Raw genomic sequence first — 17,623 nt, 5'->3', positions numbered from 1 at the left:
GTTGAATTTTGAATTCAAATAAGTGAATGAACGAATATTCGAACCAGAGACCTATCAAAATAGGAACTAGGTTGCTACCAACACGCCAGAACCAACTCTCATGGCATTAATTAGATCCTACGTACTTTACTGTAAATCGAGTGTTCTCGGTATGTCGATTTACCGAGGGGCGTGAAAATACGCGGTAATCATGAAAAATCTTGAAATTTCGACCGGTAACCAAAACAGTGATCTGATGTGGCCTGACGAGTGACGAGGGAACCAATAATTCTGTATGCTGATTTGACCGATGCCGACGCCAACAAACAGCAGCACCTGTCGTGTGCCCGTTCGCCTACCGCGTTGCTGGGTGCGGTGAGAGCTGGCCCCTACCCTACGCGCACCGCGGAGCCGGTTGATCACTTGATCTGTAGTCCTGTACCAAACCACCACTACCACTGCTCTCCGGCTCCTCCGCCTTCTGCTCTGTTCTGCTCGGCAGCCGAATCTCCGCCCGCCCGTGGTCAGGTGAGAAACCTCGTCCCTCCCCCAGCCATCGTTCCTCCAGTTTGCTCGCTCCATTTCCGTTTTTTGGTGGCGGGGCAACCTCGAGCGCCTCCGGATTGGGATGATCTGGGCACCCCGGATCCCCAGGTTAAGATAAACACCACTGCTTCGGATTGATGTAGCAAGGCAGCGATTTAGCGTTCTTAGGGGGTATGATCCGGTATCTTAATTGCGTGAGATGAGCTTAGACAAAAAACAATTCTCATGCGTGCTTTGAATAATTTAGTCGAGCCATGAGCCCATGATCCAAGTAGTAGCAGTGGAAGTTTGGGCAAAGGGTATGGAAACACTGGTTTTCTGGTAAACTTGAGTTTGCCAAGTGTGAAAATCATAGCATCTCAACTACAGAATGCAAAAAAAGGATGCTCGCCGGGAGATGTCGGCTTGTATGGTTTCAGTCATTTTATCAGTCAGATATGGCTTCCAGTTCCATCGATTCTCTAATTAACGATGACGCCTTGTTGATTGTTGAACAGAAATTCTTGGTGCCTTGCCCCTTCGCCAGAGGATGCCATTCATTAAGGTTTGCCCTTTCGTCTTGACAGTATGTTTTTCAAGCAGTATATGCTTCCTGATGCATAAGAGTAATTTGTGAGGCATTACTGAGAAACACAAGTGTATTTCTGACCACTGCACTATAATGCCGATTTATTATGAAGCAGAGCCTCCTCCAAATGATAGAATAGATATCCATCGTATAAGGACTATCAGGACATATTTATGCACATAATCATCATGTCAAAACTAAGTTATGCTCTGGCTAGTTATCAAAGTTTGTAACTGTAATTTTCTGTAAAGAAGGAATGCGCATATAAAAACTGTTGTTCAGAAAATGGTACGGTGTTGCCAAGACAAGTCTGCTTATTTTCATGTAATTTTCAGTATGGTGGTTTGGATGAGCATAGGATATGTAGTAAGATGATGGTTGTATGTATGGTCAGATATAGGCAAGTATTTAGGCATAATATCCTTACTCCTAGGACGATTTTCAATTTGTGGCGGTGGCCCATTCATCTTCGAGCCACGCCAACTGTTGACCTTGCCCAAACCATTTAAATGAGAGCGGGTATGGACGAATTTGGCTCAGCCAAATGATAGTGCAGTGTCCTTCTTAAACATTGTTGCATTGCATGGGTATTGTGCTATTGGCTTTAGAAAGTTGGAAATCAGGACTGGGTCATGATTATTAATGAGCCGTGATCTCTTGACCACATGCTTTCTTTGTTGTGTTCATTCATTCTTCTGCATGTTATCCTAACCTATGTTTTTTAGGTGCACAAACGTGGGGTTATAAGCCGCTCCATTGACATCGGTAGGTTCTCTGGATACGGAGAATTGAATCAAGCTTTGGCCCACATGTTTGGTATCGAAGGGCAACTCGAAGAACGACAGACTAAAGGTTGGACGTGTCTCTACCAGGATGATGAGGGTGACTTCCTACTTCTCGGTGATGGCCCATGGGAGTAAGTCCACCGTCAACTTTCTGCCTATGGCAATATGAACTTCTCAAGATTCCCGATCTCAAATATTCCCCGAGAAACTGGAAGCTGTTAAAATGTCAGTAGTTGATACGACTGAAACACGAATTAATGTGTGCATATTTCCTTGAAAAAATGAGAAGTTTAGAACACCGCCCTCTTTTCTTTTACTGTTCATACGATGAAAGATTTTATTATTTTTTCGGTAAAGATTCTATTGGTTGGGTACCCTGACATTTTTGACATGGATGCTGCAGGGAGTTTGTGATCAGCATCAAGTCCATTCTGATCATGTCACCTCAAGAGGTTGACCAGAAGTGTCTGCAGAAGCTGGGTGGTGGTTTAGCATCAAGGCTGTAGCCTACAAAATCAATGCAGTGAAGAATATAGTGTATATGTGTGAGCTTATTGTTGTGAGGGCTAAAATTCTCCTAAGACTAGCTTGATCACGCGTGCTGCGACATTTGCCGTGAGGGTTATAATTCTCCTAAAACTAGCTTGACCATGGGTGCTGCGACACGCCATTTAAATGCTACGTACATTGGCTCTGGGCTCTACTCTTTTTCTATATGTATTTTCTCCCAACAATAATGTGTTAAACTCTCTGAGAAGAAAGATAAGATGATATTATCTTCTAAGATTTATAGCTTGATATTCACAATGCATTACACACGACAACTCATTCACAATTGTCGGTATTTGGAAAATAATCCGAGCTTGCTGATTTGGTTTGCTTCCAAATCATGATCATAGCAGGTATATGTTCGTGTATGTTTCGAATTACAGCACGAATATGGTCTACTCTAGTTAGTGTTATTTTGATGCGATGGATCCTTGGCAAACCCATGCAGGGCTGAGGTCCAAGATTTAAAGCCGTGCTTGTCTAGGAGAGGTGACCCATGCTAGCGCCTCGGGACGGGCGATCATTATTTGGTGAAACGACAAGGCAAAGACGGTGAGCACATTGTTGTTAGCAAGGGCGACGGTCATCTTCCTGTGGAGCGCGTTAAGATCATCTTTAGGGGAGTTAGACGAATCATGAAGTCATGTGTATTCATGTAATGTAAGCACGCCTAGTCAGCACCGTGTCCGTGAGCCGTGGTTCCATCCATATCCTAGCGGGAGCGATGTTTTGGCGCGAGGCCAATGTGATAGGGTGTGAGGCCGATGGCGATGGTGTGAGATCATTTTTGTACAAAATTGGTGAATGTTGACTTCGATCACACCACAGTCAGTGAAATGCCCATATGAGATGGGTAACATGATGCCGCTAAGGCGGGATGAGTCATGGAGTTTGTGTAAGTACCCCCTCCGTTCAAAAACAAATGTCTTTAATTTAGTACAGTATTTGTGTATAAGTGCTTGATTGTTTCTGAGAGACACTATTGAAGTTGAAGCACATCACGGTTGAGGGGCTATCCGGTCTCTGAGTGTGTCACCATGGGTGAAGAACATGCACTAAGACAAAAAATCGGGTGGTTATTGTCGCGGTCATGACATCCCTAGCAGCACACTAGGCGAGGCGGTATATAGTTCATGGTCCATGGGATTTGAGCAGAGGAATTTCGAATCCTAGGGTTTTAGGAGGAAGGGCAGCTTAATCTTTGATGCCCCATGATGAAGAAGACCGCAGCTTAAGTAGATAGTTGTTGGCTACAGGGCCTCGGCCCACTAGGCTCCCCCCTTCCCTTTGTCAGTGTCATTGGGTTCACACGCCATGACTGAAGGAAATATGCCCTATAGGCAATAATAAAGTTGTTATTTTATATTTCCTTATTCATGATAAAGGTTTATTATTTATGCTAGAATTGTATTGATCGGAAACCTAAATACATGTGTGAATACATAGACAAATACTGTGTCCCTAGTGAATCTCTATTTGACTAGCTCGTTGATCAAAGATGGTTAAGGTTTCCTAACCATGGACATGAGTTGTCATTTGATAACGGGATCACATCATTAGGAGAATGATGTGATGGACAAGACCCATCCGTTAGCTTAGCATATTGATCGTTCAGTTTTATTGCTATTGCTTTCTTCATGTCAAATACATATTTTTCGACTATGAGATTATGCAACTCCCGGATACCGGAGGAATGCCTTGTGTGCTATCAAACGTCACAACGTAACTGGGTGATTATAAAGATGCTCTACAAGTATCTCCGAAGGTGTTTGTTGGATTGGCATAGATCGACATTAGGATTTGTCACTCCGAGTATCGGAGAGGTATCTCTGGGCCCTCTCGGTAATGCACATCATAAGAAGCCTTGCAAGCAAAGTGACTAATGAGTTAGTTGCAGGATGATGTATTACGGAACGAGTAAAGAGACTTGCCGGTAACGAGATTGAACTAGGTATGTAGATACCGACGATCGAATCTCGGGCAAGTAACATACCGATAGACAAAGGGAATAACGTATGTTGTCATAATGATTCGACCAATAATGATCTTCGTAGAATATGTAGGAGCCAATATGAGCATCCAGGTTCCGCTATTGGTTATTGATCGGAGAGGTGTCTTGGTCATGTCTATATAGTTCTCGAATCCGTAGGGTCCGCACGCTTAACGTTCGATGACGATTTAGTATTATATGAGTTATGTGATTTGGTGACCGAATGTTGTTCGGAGTCCTGGATGAGATCACGGACATGACGAGGAGTCTCGAAATGGTCAAGAGGTAAAGATTGATATATAGGATGATAGTATTCGGACACCGAAAGTGTTCTGAAGTGTATCGGGTATTTATCGAAGTACCGGGGGGGGGGTTATCGGGGGTTATGGGCCATAAGAGGGGTGTACACGAGCCCACAAGGGGTGGCGCCCCCCCTATGGAAGGAGGCCGAGTGGGAGAAGGGAAAGAGGGGGTTCGCCCCCCCCCCCTTTCCTTCTCTCCTTCCCCTTCCTTTTCCCCCTCCGGCAATTATGGAAGGGGGGAGGCCGAATTGGGGAAGACCCCAAGTAGGATTCGGCCTACTTGGGGCCCCCCCTGGCTGCCTCTCCTCCCCTCCCCTCCCACTATATATATGTGGGGGGGCGCCTAGAACACACAACATCAATTGTTAGCCGTGTGCGGCGCCCCCTCCACAGTTTACACCCAGGTCATAGTTTTGCGGTGCTTAGGCGAAGCCCTGCGTGAATCACTTCACCATCATCGTCACCACGCTGTCGTGCTGACGGAACTCATCTACTACCTCGACACCTTGCTGGATCAAGAAGGCGAGGGATGTCACCGAGCTGAACGTGTGTAGAACTCGGAGGTGTCGTATGTTTGGTGCTTGATCAGTCGGAGCTAGAAGAAGTTCGACTACATCAACCGCGTTGTCAAACGCTTCTGCTTTCGGTCTACGAGAGTACGTAGACACACTCTCCCCCTCGTTGCTATGCATCTTCATGGATAGATCATTGCATGTGCATAGAAATGTTTTTCTTTTCCATGCTACGTTCCCAACAATGACATACCCCCCCCACACACACCCCCCCTCCTCTTGTGGAATGGCCTAACCCCAAGCCGTCGATGGAAACTAATGCTACATGTCAGTGAGTTCTTCCCAGGTCGCTTTTTTCTTCAAACATGATCAGATCTATTATAAAGATTTATTGAAAGTACAAAATACCTCAAACATAATAAAAATTACATCGAGGTCCATGGACCATCGAAATACCATTGTCATCGCTAGAACGAGTCGCCAACACGCCGCTGTCGCGCTCCCATACCGGAGCCGGCCTGACCTTGTCGATGATAGCCGGGAAGTCTTCGTGCATGTGCCCCTAAGGACCAGCGCCCCGGAGCCGTAGTCGTCATCCTTGAATCCTTGAATCGATCTGAAGAACCTCACACCAAATATCGCCACTAATAAATAAATTGTCTGAAAACTAATGACCGCTAATAAGAACTCAACCAAGACTGGAAAAAATAATATACTAAGGAAAAATGATGAAATAAGATAAACAGCTTAAGTGGGTACTAGATAAGTAATGAAATGATAAAATAAAATAAACCGAGGAACAAAATTAAAACCGAGAAGAGTGATACTATAGACCATAGCTACACGACTCAAAACTTGTAGCAAATTAAGATACACAAAAGCACTAATGAAAATAATAAATGACAAAGACCCATGAGAGTAAATTGCAGGAAACCACCACTTTGAAAGTTAGGTTAGCAAAAAGCACTACGTTACATTTTTTTGCAGAAAACACCAATTAGTGTAATCATTTTGCGAAAACTACTGATCGGCAGATCTGGCTCTATTAAGTGTGATTATGACAGATGGACCCCTGTTATGTTATAGCATGGCTTGCAAGCATTCCGTTTTTAAATAATCTAGCTTAAGCTTGCAAGCACTGTATTTTATGACAGTTTTTAAATAATCTAGCTTGTAAACACAGCAGTGTAAAAACCATGGACTAGTTGAATGGATTGATCCAGCTTGGCCGAATACACTGGAGAATGCATTGGCCAAGTTATGAGATATGTATGAACAGAGTAAGAGAAACATGACTGAGGACAATCTGATGAATTCATTTGTTATTCATAACCTGACACGAGAGAAGAAGAAACTATAGGCCAGCTATGAGAAGCTGTTTCAAAATGTCAATGCACTTCTGGATGCCCAGGAGCATAGGCAGAGATAGAAAAGAAAGATGTTGAAAGCAGCAAGCTACAGGAGAAGTATGACGTGGTTAAGAACTTGTCAGCTACTCAAGCCAGTGTCATTAGGAACCTCAAGCTCAAGCTAGCTGAAAAGAGGAAGAACTTGCGGATCATAGCAGGTACTCCCTCCGTTCCAAAATAGATGACTCAACTTTCTACTATAAAGTTAGTAGAAAGTTGAGTCATCTATTTTGGAACAGAGGGAGTATATGTTTGTGTATGTTTCAAATTACAGCACAAATGGTCTACTCTAGTTAGTGTTATTTTGATGCGATGGATCCTCGGCAAACCCATGCAGGGCTGAGGTCCAAGATTTAAAGCCGTGCTTGTTCAGGAGAGGTGACCCATGCTAGCGCCTCGAGACGGGCAATCATTATTTCGTGGAGCGGCAAGGCAAAGACGGTGAGCAATTGTTGTTAGCAAGGGCGACGGTCATCTTCCTGTGGGCACAGCTCTGTCCTTTTCCTAGCCCTCGACTTCTTACTCATTGCCCTGGCTCTGGGCATGGTTTTTGTTGTGACAGCGGCAGATGGATTGGGAGCAGAGGCACCGTCCCCTGCCAGTTGCCTGCACATTTAGAAACAGCAAAGTGAATCATTCGATTAGACATCCTTGACGGCGGCGAACCTCATCCCTTGTGCCGTGATCCCCACCTCCTCTATATGGCACAGCGCGACAGGGGCCCACCAGCCTTGCTTGGGCTGGACGCCCCAGATCAGGGCGTGAGTAGGGGTCCGATGGGTATCATCCGTACGTGGCTGCTTGAGTACGTGGCTACATGAGAGGTCATCATCCGTACATGGCTGCTTGAGTACGTGGCTACATGAGTGGTCATCATCCGTACGTGGCTGCTTGATCGCAGGTAATCGTTATTACGTGGTCGTTTCACTACTGCTACTATCTATGCAGTGCAAGTCATGTGTTGTTTGTACTCAATAATGCAATCTGTTTCATCGATCCTTGCCCACTGCGTGAGTTACATACTGGAGAAGGGGATAAAGAACACACAAACAAATCACACCCATAGCGATTCGGGATGGACTCGCTCCCGCGAGCGGCTCGGGAGCAAATCCTAGCCGCCGCCAGCGCCCCACCCACCCTCCCCTCCTCCCCCTCGCCGTCGCCGACGGAGGTCGCCGGGCGAAGCCCGCGCGGCTCGGCGGCGGCGGGGCCCTCTTCCTCCTCCGCCCGGGGCTGGCTGGCGCGGGCCGGTGGCATCGGGGGGAGCTCGAGCGGCGGCGCACGCTCGGGGCGGTGCTTCTGGCCGCCGAGGACGCGCACGGAGGCGCTTGGGGCCTTGGGGCGTGCGGATCTGGCGAGGGGCGGCGCGGGCTGGCCGCGGCCGGTTCGCGAGTGCTGGGATCTGGCGCGGCGCGTGGTGGTCGCGGCCGGCTCGCGGGCGTGGGCGCGCGTGGTGACTGCTGCGGCTCGGCTGGGCGACGGTGGTCGCCGTGGTTTGCGCGACATGGCTGCTCGGCTGGGCGGCTGCGTGTGGTGTTAGGTGGGGGACCTGGATCTAGCAGGCTGCGGTGGGCAGGCGGCCCGGGCGGGGTTCTACCGGCGGCTGGCGGTGCCCGTTGGCGATTGCTGGAGCAGGAAGGCTTCGCCCGTGGTTTGGACGCGGGGTGCAGGACCAGATCTGGTTTCTTGCAGGCCCGTCGACGAGGAGGCTTGCTGGTGGCCGTGCACAGCGTTGGCGCGCTCGTTGTGTGGGGGGTGCACGGTCCAGTGGAGGTACGGGTCGGCCTCGGCCGGCTGCGTGGGAGTGGTTGTCCCGGGCGAATAGCCTGGCCGGTGCTAGCCGGCCGGCGACGACGGCGCTCGTGGGCGTCGCTATCCTCCTTGGAGGCGTTGTCGGGAATCTTCACAGCCTCAACTCCCGGATCAAGTTCTTCGGGTGAAAGCCTAGACCCTGTTGTAGGGTCGGGCGGTGAAGACCTTGATCCCATTAGTGCTTCCTACGGCTGGACGTGCATGGTGGTTTCTGTGGCAACGATGACGGCGATGAGCAATGTCGGAGGCGTGGCCTTGGTCGTGGTAGTCGGCTCTTCTTCTCCGGCGTGTCCGTGGGTGTGCCTCGACCGCCTGTTATTGTGAAGTCGAAGCCGCGGTGGGGGGGGGGGGGGGGGCGGTGGTATACGATGACGCGTGACAGATGGCTCGTTTGGTGATCCTCCGTGACGCCACTCCTGCCTGTTTCCTTAGTAGTTTCTTCGTCGGAGTCGGAGCTGCGCTGCCTAGTATGGATTGTATGGAGTGTTGTGCTGCAGCTATTAGGGCTGTTTTTTTTTTTCTTTTTTTTTCTTTCTTTGATCTCCGGATCTGGTCCTAGGACCTTCACCATCTTGTTGTTTTCCGCTGCTTCCTGCTATTATCAATGAAATGCCAGCGATACTGGATCTTTCAAAAAAAAGAGAAGGGGATAAAGGCATTGGGCATTGTCTGTGCTGATGTGCTAGTGAAGGGAGGCCTGATGTCATGTTCTGTTGGTGAGGGCAACGAGCCATCAGGTGGGACCGGCCGGGTCGCTGTCGTCCACACCTAGGCATGTCATCTGGTAATATTCTCTTCTTCTTCGTGCTTGTGAATGTTCCAAGATCTGCCGTTCAGCACTTGGTTTTGGTGAAGCATCAGCAAAGTTCACACAACTGAACGCCATCATCGGCTATGACAAAAATGACAGCCTTTCCTTTTTCCATCCCCACAAATAACATTTTCTTGCAGCCAAGACCCTGGAATTTTGCATGCAACACCCTAAAGCTCTTGTTTCCTTACAAATAAGGACAAAATTTCGACAAGTCATGGGAATTTCGGGTAGAAATTTCGGCAGCATAACACGTCGGTTGGATTAAGAAATGTGTCCGCAACAACGCCGCATGAATGACAAGCAATTTTGGCTACTAAGTAGAAAGGATGGTTGAAACACGAGCGAAAGCAATTTTGGCACCAAACGTGTGTGTCATCATGATCACAACTACACAGTTTCCTGAATAAATCCCTACATGACAAACCATCATGACACTTTGTTGCTCGTCCATTTGATTTTGAATCTGTGCTAGCGGTGTCATATAAATCCACTCTAGTCTAGTATTTCCTAAGTACTATTGCGAATCAGTTTAACCCCTAATATCAATGTGCTCTCCAAACAACCTTGCATTTGGTTCCTACTAAGTAATTGAGATACTGAAGAAAAATTGATCAGTAGTCATGCATGCATGCCGACACTAAATACACTCATATGCACAAACTAATTTTTTAGGTACCTAACCCTCATTTGCACAAACTGCTTTTTCTAGGTTCCTAACCCTCCTTCATGGAGTTCTCTTAGAATAATGACTACTGAACAACGACTAGAATAACCGCAGTATGCCTGCATGTTTCACATGTTCTACACTCCACTTTGCTTTGTTAAGAACTGTTACTGTTGGTGCTTATAACTTCTAAGGCATGCCTACATGTTGTTCAGTATTTTTGTTCCTGCATGTATGCATTATGCAAACTCAAAAAGGATCAAATGAAAGAGGAGTTGAATTAAACAAGGGATGAATCATGACTTGCCATCTTCTTATTGTCTGTTGATGTTTCTTTCTGAAGATACATTGGTTATTCCTAACTCCTGCATGCATGCTGTTAGAAAACTCAAAGGAAAATAGTCTTGGCAGTGTTTACATTGGGCATCCAAGAGTCTTACACCACTCTGATATGTTCTCATATGAATGAGGTAGCATTGCCCGTGCAAACAGAAACTTTTATCCCCATACAACATGTGGTCACCTGCTGCAGCCAACGTGCAAATTTATGTCCATCCTAGTTCAGAGTTTTTACCTAGCCTCGCACTGCAGCGTTTAGACCAAGAGTCTGGTACAAGGTCTTCACACGCCCTCATGATTGTTGGTTTTAAAAGTTCAGGTTTTCATACCGGCCAATAAACAAATAAAACCAGGTGGTCATCGCTGTGATTTAGCAATAATCGCACAATGTAGCTGCCACCAAGGCGTCAAACAACTGCTAACACAAAGAGATTGGTTGATAATTACTGGTGCCCAATAGATAATTACTAGGCTCACTCTTCCTCTTTTTCCATGGACACCAAGTCTTAGAGAGACTACGGGTTGTAGTAATCGTTGCCACAAATATATATACTTGTGTTGGTGGTGCTGCTGCAATGCTACCTACATGGCTTGCTACTAATTACTAACACTTCCTTTATACTAGACTAGATCAGTTCATTATCTGATTGAATCTTGTACTAAACCTGATGTATGTTTTAATACGAGACAAGGGAGGAATGAGGGTTTCATGCTCTACTGCTCGATTATACATATTACTGAAAAAATCAAATCAAGACAATCAACTTTACTACTGAAAAGGAAGCATGCATAATTATTTTAGTACCTTTGCTTGGATGAGCTGGTGTGGATCTTCTGAATCAAACACCCATGTACACCACTGGCCCATCACCCTTGTTAGGATGCTTGTGCGGAAGGGTACTTCTTGCCAGCATCTCTGCCTCCTCATGTCCAGCAGGACCATCTGCATCACAAGGTACACAGACCCTGCAATTTTCCGAATTTTCACATGACAATTGTATTAGTGCACGTTAAATGTAGAAAAAAAAATTGAAGGCCGTAAAAGGAAGCTATCTCCCCTTCGTCATCAAATATGCATTGTTCCCTCTCGGAATCACGAGCCTTCTAGTGAGTTGCTCCGGTTTGTGAGGGATGTGTGTCAAAACTTTTGTCAAACATGCCAATTTTTTTACCACATCATCTTGGTGGCATGACATTACATCAAGCAAGGTTTGATGTGTTTCTGATCTTTTTTAATTTTTTGGAATTTAAATGTCATGGCACTCCATGCTTAATTGTGTCATAGCCGTGAGACCAATATGTTTGAAAATTCCTTGCAATTTACTGCACATGGAATTAACTCGCACACAAGTACGCAGAATATGATTTTTCAAACCATTATGGTTAGCTGTTGCATGTACATGTAGTTCAAATTTGAATTACGGTCATTAAATGGCTAGAAAATCACTTAAATGTCTTAAAAGGTCAAATGACCCCTGAATTTTTTTTAAAATTTGACATGACTGTTGTATTAGTACTACAAATTTTCACGTACATTTAAAACACCATCTGTTGCCACTTTACTCCAAATTCGTCTTTCACAGCTAATAAAAAATATCAACAACATCACACAAAGTTTTTTGTAGGAACCATTTGCGATGAAAATTCCTGGGTCTATTTAAATTTTCCTCCTTAAGCTTCGTCGGCTCGTCTGCTCCAGTGCTGGCAACCCCCGGATCTACGAATCCCGATCCCCATTCCCGGAACCCCTTCTTGCAAAGATGACGCCGTGGAAACGCTTCGTGAAGGCCCGTACGGTGGTCGCGTCCTCCCCGAGCGCGGCCTCCTACGCCGAGAGTGCCGCCGCATCCGCATTGAGCGCGGCCGCATTCGCCGAGAGGGCATCTGCGGCAGCCAACAGGGTAGCTGCAGCAGCCGAGACGGTTGCAGCTGCTGCTGCGACGGCGGCTGCAAACGCCGAGAGCGCTCGAGCTGCCGTCTGTGCCGTCGATGTCGCCCTGGCCCGGGTCGAGGCCGTCCACACCAAGAACGAGGACACACACGCCAAGATATTCTAGGCCACCTCGGAATCCAGCATGCAACCCACGTCCGAAAAGGCGGCGGTGGCCATGGAGCACCTGCTTCCTCATGAGATCGCCGAGCGGGAGCTGCAGATGCAGGAGGCGGCGGAGATTGAGGAGCGCCGGGAGGAGGAGTTGCGCGTGGCCGAGGTCGAGGTAGAGAAGAGTCTGTTTGTCGAGTAATCGGCGGTGGAATACCAACGCGAGCTCTGGCACAACCACTACTACGATTACTACAACCTTGAGGGCGGCGCCGAGGACGAGGATGCGGTCGACTTCAGCAGGGGGACGCAGAGTCCACCAATGGCGGCATGTCGCTAGGACAAGTCATCGACGTCTCTGTTGGAAATATGCCCTAGAGGCAATAATAAAATGGTTATTATTATATTTCCTTGTTCATGATAATTGTCTATTCTTCATGCTATAATTGTGTTATCCGGAAATCGTAATACATGTGTGAATACATAGACCACAACATGTCCCTAGTGAGCCTCTAGTTGACTAGCTCGTTGATCAACAGATAGTCATTGTTTCCTGACTATGGACATTGGATGTCATTGATAACGGGATCACATCATTAGGAGAATGATGTGATGGACAAGACCCAATCCTATGCATAGCACAAGATCGTGTAGTTCGTTTGCCAGAGCTTTTTCAAATGTCAAGTATCATTTCCTTAGACCATGAGATTGTGCAACTCCCGGATACCATAGGAGTGCTTTGGGTGTGCCAAACGTCACAACGTAACTGGGTGGCTATAAAGGTGCACTACGGGTATCTCCGAAAGTGTCTGTTGGGTTGGCACGAATCGAGACTGGGATTTGTCACTCCGTATGACGGAGAGGTATCTCTAGGCCCACTCGGTAATGCATCATCATAATGAGCTCAATGTGACCAAGTGTTTGGTCACGGGATCATGCATTACGGTACGAGTAAAGTGACTTGCCGGTAATGAGATTGAACAAGGTATTGGGATACCGACGATCGAATCTCGGGCAAGTAACGTACCGATTGACAAAGGGAATTGTATACGGGATTGATTGAATCCTCGACATCGTGGTTCATCCGATGAGATCATCGTAGAACATGTGGGAGTCAACATGGGTATCCAGATCCCGCTGTTGGTTATTGACCGGAGAGTCGTCTCGGTCATGTCTGCATGTCTCCCGAACCCGTAGGGTCTACACACTTAAGGTTCGGTGACGCTAGAGTTGTAGAGATATTAGTATGCGGTTAACCGAAAGTTGTTCGGAGTCCCGGATGAGATCCCGGACGTCATGAGGAGTTCCGGAATGGTCCGGAGATAAAGATTTATATATGGGAAGTCCTATTTTGGCCACCGGAAAATGTTCGGGATTTTTCGGTATTGTACCGGGAAGGTTCTAGAAGGTTCCGAAGTGGGGCCCACCTGCATGGGGGGGCCACATGAATGTGTGTAGTGGGGTCAAGGCCCCACACCCCTGGTCAAGGCGCACCAAGATCCCACCTTAGAAGGAATAAGATCATATCCCGAAGGGATAAGATCAAGATCCCTAAAAAAGGGGGATAACAATCGGTGGGGAAGGGAAATGATGGGATTTCTTTCCCCCACCTTTGCGAACGCCCCAATGGACTTGGAGGGCAAGAAACCAGCCCCTCCACCCCTATATATAGTGGGGAGGCGCATGGGAGCAGCACCCCAAGCCCTGGCGCCTCCCTCCCTCCCATGACACCTCTTCCTCCCCGCTTGCGCTTGGCGAAGCCCTGCCGGGATCCCGCTACTTTCACCACCACGCCGTCGTGCTGCTGGATCTCCATCAACTTCTCCTCCCCCCTTGTTGGATCAAGAAGGAGGAGACGTCCCCGCTCCGTACGTGTGTTGAACGCGGAGGTGCCGTCCGTTCGGCGCTAGGATCATCGGTGATTTGGATCACGACGAGTACGACTCCATCAACCCCGTTCTCTTGAACGCTTCCGCGCGCGATCTACAAGGGTATGTAGATGCACTCCCCTCTCTCTCGTTACTAGATGACTCCATAGATTGATCTTGGTGATACGTAGAAAATTTTAAATTTCTGCTACGATCCCCAACAGTGGCATCATGAGCTAGGTCTATGCGTAGTTTCTATGCACGAGTAGAACACAAACTTGTTGTGGGCGTAGATGTTGTCAATTTTCTTGCCACTACTAGTCTTATCTTGATTCGGCGGCATCGTGGGATGAAGCGGCCCGGACCGACCTTACACGTACGCTTACGTGAGACAGGTTCCACCGACTGACATGCACTAGTTGCATAAGGTGGCTAGCGGGTGTCTGTCTCTCCCACTTTAGTCGGATCGGATTCGATGAAAAGGGTCCTTATGAAGGGTAAATAGAAATTGGCATATCACGTTGTGGTTTTACGTAGGTAAGAAACGTTCTTGCTAGAAACCTATAGAAGCCACGTAAAAGCATGCAACAACAATTAGAGGACGTCTAACTTGTTTTTGCAGCATATGCCTTGTGATGTGATATGGCCAAAAGGATGTGATGAATGAGATATATGTGATGTATGAGATTGATCATGTTCTTGTAATAGGAATCACGACTTGCATGTCGATGAGTATGACAACCGGCAGGAGCCATAGGAGTTGTCTTTATTTTTTGTATGACCTGCGAGTCATTGAATAACGCCATGTAAATTACTTTACTTTATTGCTAAACACGTTAGCCATAGAAGTAGAAGTAATCGTTGGCATGACAACTTCATGAAGACGCGATGATGGAGATCATGATGATGGAGATCATGGTGTCCTGCCGGTGACGAAGATGATCATGGCGCCCCGAAGATGGAGATCAAAGGAGCAATATGATACTGGCCATATCATGTCACTATTTGATTGCATGTGATGTTTATCATGTTTTACATCTTATTTGCTTAGAACGACGGTAGCTTAAATAAGATGATCCCTCTCAATAATTTCAAGAAAGTATTCCTCCTAACTGTGCACCGTTGCGAAGGTTCGTTGTTTCGAAGCACCACGTGATGATCGGGTGTGATAGATTCTAACATTCGAATACAACGGGTGTAAGCCAGATTTACACACGCAATACACTTAGGTTGACTTGACGAGCCTAGCATGTACAGACATGGCCTCGGAACACGGAAGACCGAAAGGTCGAGCATGAGTCGTATAGAAGATACAATCAACATGAAGATGTTCACCGATGTTGACTAGTCCGTCTCACGTGATGATCGGACACGGCCTAGTTGACTCGGATCATGTTTCACTTAGATGACTAAAGGGATGTCTATCTGAGTGGGAGTTCATTGAATAATTTGATTAGATGAACTTAATTATCATGAACTTAGTCTAAAATCTTTACAATATGTCTTGTAGATCAAATGGCCCACGCTAATGTTGCCCTGAACTTCAACGCGTTCCTAGAGAAAACCAAGCTGAAGGATGATGGCAGCAACTATACGGACTGGGTCCGGAACCTGAGGATCATCCTCATAGCTGCCAAGAAAGATTATGTCCTAGAAGCACCGCTAGGTGACGCACCCATCCCAGAGAACCAAGACGTTATGAACGCTTGGCAGCAGCATGCTGATGATTACTCCCTCGTTCAGTGTGGCATGCTTTACAGCTTAGAACCGGGGCTCCAAAAGCGTTTTGAGCAACACGGAGCATATGAGATGTTCGAAGAGCAGAAAATGGTTTTCCAAGCTCATGCCCGGGTCGAGAGATATGAAGTCTCCGACAAGTTCTTCAGTTGTAAGATGGAGGAAAATGGTTCTGTCAGTGAGCACATACTCAAAATGTCTGGGTTACACAACCGCTTGACTTAGCTGGGAGTTAATCTCCCGGATGACGCGGTCATTGACAGAATCCTTCAGTCGCTTCCACCGAGCTACAAGAGCTTTGTGATGAACTTCAATATGTAGGGGATGGAAAAGACCATTCCTGAGGTATATTCAATGCTGAAATCTGCGGAGGTAGAGATCAAAAAGGAACATCAAGTGTTGATGGTGAATAAAACCACTAAGTTCAAGAAAGGCAAGGGTAAGAAGAACTTCAAGAAGGACGGCAAGGGAGTTGCCGCGCCCGGTAAGCCAGTTGCCGGGAAGAAGCCAAAGAATGGACCCAAGCCTGAGACTGAGTGCTTTTATTGCAAGGGAAGTGGTCACTGGAAGCAGAACTGCCCCAAGTACTTAGCGGACAAGAAGGCCGGCAACACCAAAGGTATATGTGATATACATGTTATTGATGTGTACCTTACCAGCACTCGTAGTAGCTCCTGGGTATTTGATACCGGTGCGGTTGCTCATATTTGTAACTCAAAGCAGGAGCTGCGGAATAAATGGAGACTGGCAAAGGACGAGGTGACAATGCGCGTCGGGAATGGTTCCAAGGTCGATGTGATCGCCGTCGGCACGCTACCTCTACATTTACCTACGGGATTAGTTTTGAACCTCAATAATTGTTATTTAGTTCCAGCTTTGAGCATGAACATTGTATCAGGATCTCGTTTAATTCGAGATGGCTACTCATTTAAATTCGAGAATAATGGTTGTTCTATTTATATGAGAGATATATTTTATGGTCATGCCCCGCTGGTTAATGGTTTATTCTTAATGAATCTCGAACGTAGTGTTACACATATTCATAGTGTGAGTACCAAAAGATGTAAGGTTGATAATGATAGTCCCACATACTTGTGGCACTGCCATCTTGGTCACATTGGTGTCAAGCGCATGAAGAAGCTCCATGCTGATGTACTTTTAGAGTCTCTTGATTACGAATCATTTGACACGTGCGAACCATGCCTCATGGGTAAGATGACCAAGACTCCGTTCTCCGGAACAATGGAGCGAGCAACCAACTTATTGGAAATCATACATACTGATGTGTGCGGTCCAATGAGTGTTGAGGCTCGCGGTGGCTATCGTTATGTTCTCACTCTCACTGATGACTTGAGTAGATATGGGTATGTCTACCTAATGAAACACAAGTCTGAGACCTTTGAAAAGTTCAAGGAATTTCAGAGTGAGGTTGAGAATCAACGTGAAGAAAATAAAATTCTTACGATCAGATCGTGGAGGGGAATATTTGAGTCACGAATTTGGCACACACTTAAGGAAATGTGGAATAGTTTCACAACTCACGCCGCCTGGAACACCTCAGCGAAATGGTGTGTCCGAACGTCGTAATCGCACTCTATTGGATATGGTGTGATCTATGATGTCTCTTACCGATCTACCGCTCTCATTTTGGGGTTATGCTTTAGAGACTGCCGCATTCACTTTAAATAGGGCTCCGTCGAAATCCGTT

At 46.7% G+C, this 17,623-nt stretch overlaps 1 protein-coding gene across 1 annotated transcript; it reads left to right on the top strand.

Moving 5' to 3' along the window:
- Positions 1–308: 308 nt before the first annotated feature.
- On the top strand, positions 309–2,668 carry LOC123143732 (auxin response factor 5). Its single transcript, XM_044562697.1, has 4 exons — positions 309–507; positions 1,023–1,069; positions 1,819–2,009; positions 2,282–2,668. The coding sequence occupies exons 2-4, from the start codon at positions 1,055–1,057 to the stop codon at positions 2,382–2,384; spliced, it is 309 nt and encodes a 102-aa protein (XP_044418632.1). The 5' UTR covers positions 309–507; positions 1,023–1,054; the 3' UTR covers positions 2,385–2,668.
- Positions 2,669–17,623: the final 14,955 nt, after the last annotated feature.

Source organism: Triticum aestivum, chromosome 6D, assembly GCF_018294505.1.
Source record: "Triticum aestivum cultivar Chinese Spring chromosome 6D, IWGSC CS RefSeq v2.1, whole genome shotgun sequence".
Classification (NCBI taxonomy): Eukaryota; Viridiplantae; Streptophyta; class Magnoliopsida; order Poales; family Poaceae; genus Triticum; species Triticum aestivum.
The sequence above is the reverse complement of the archived record's forward strand: the minus strand, read 5'-3'. Positions and strand labels throughout refer to the sequence as shown.

What these genes read in the sequence shown, in the direction of transcription:
- LOC123143732 (XM_044562697.1), top strand. An exon ending in CTCGGTGATGGCCCATGGGA is followed by an intron (nt 2,010 to 2,281) that starts GTAAGTCCACCG and finishes TGGATGCTGCAG; the next exon opens with GGAGTTTGTGATCAGCATCA.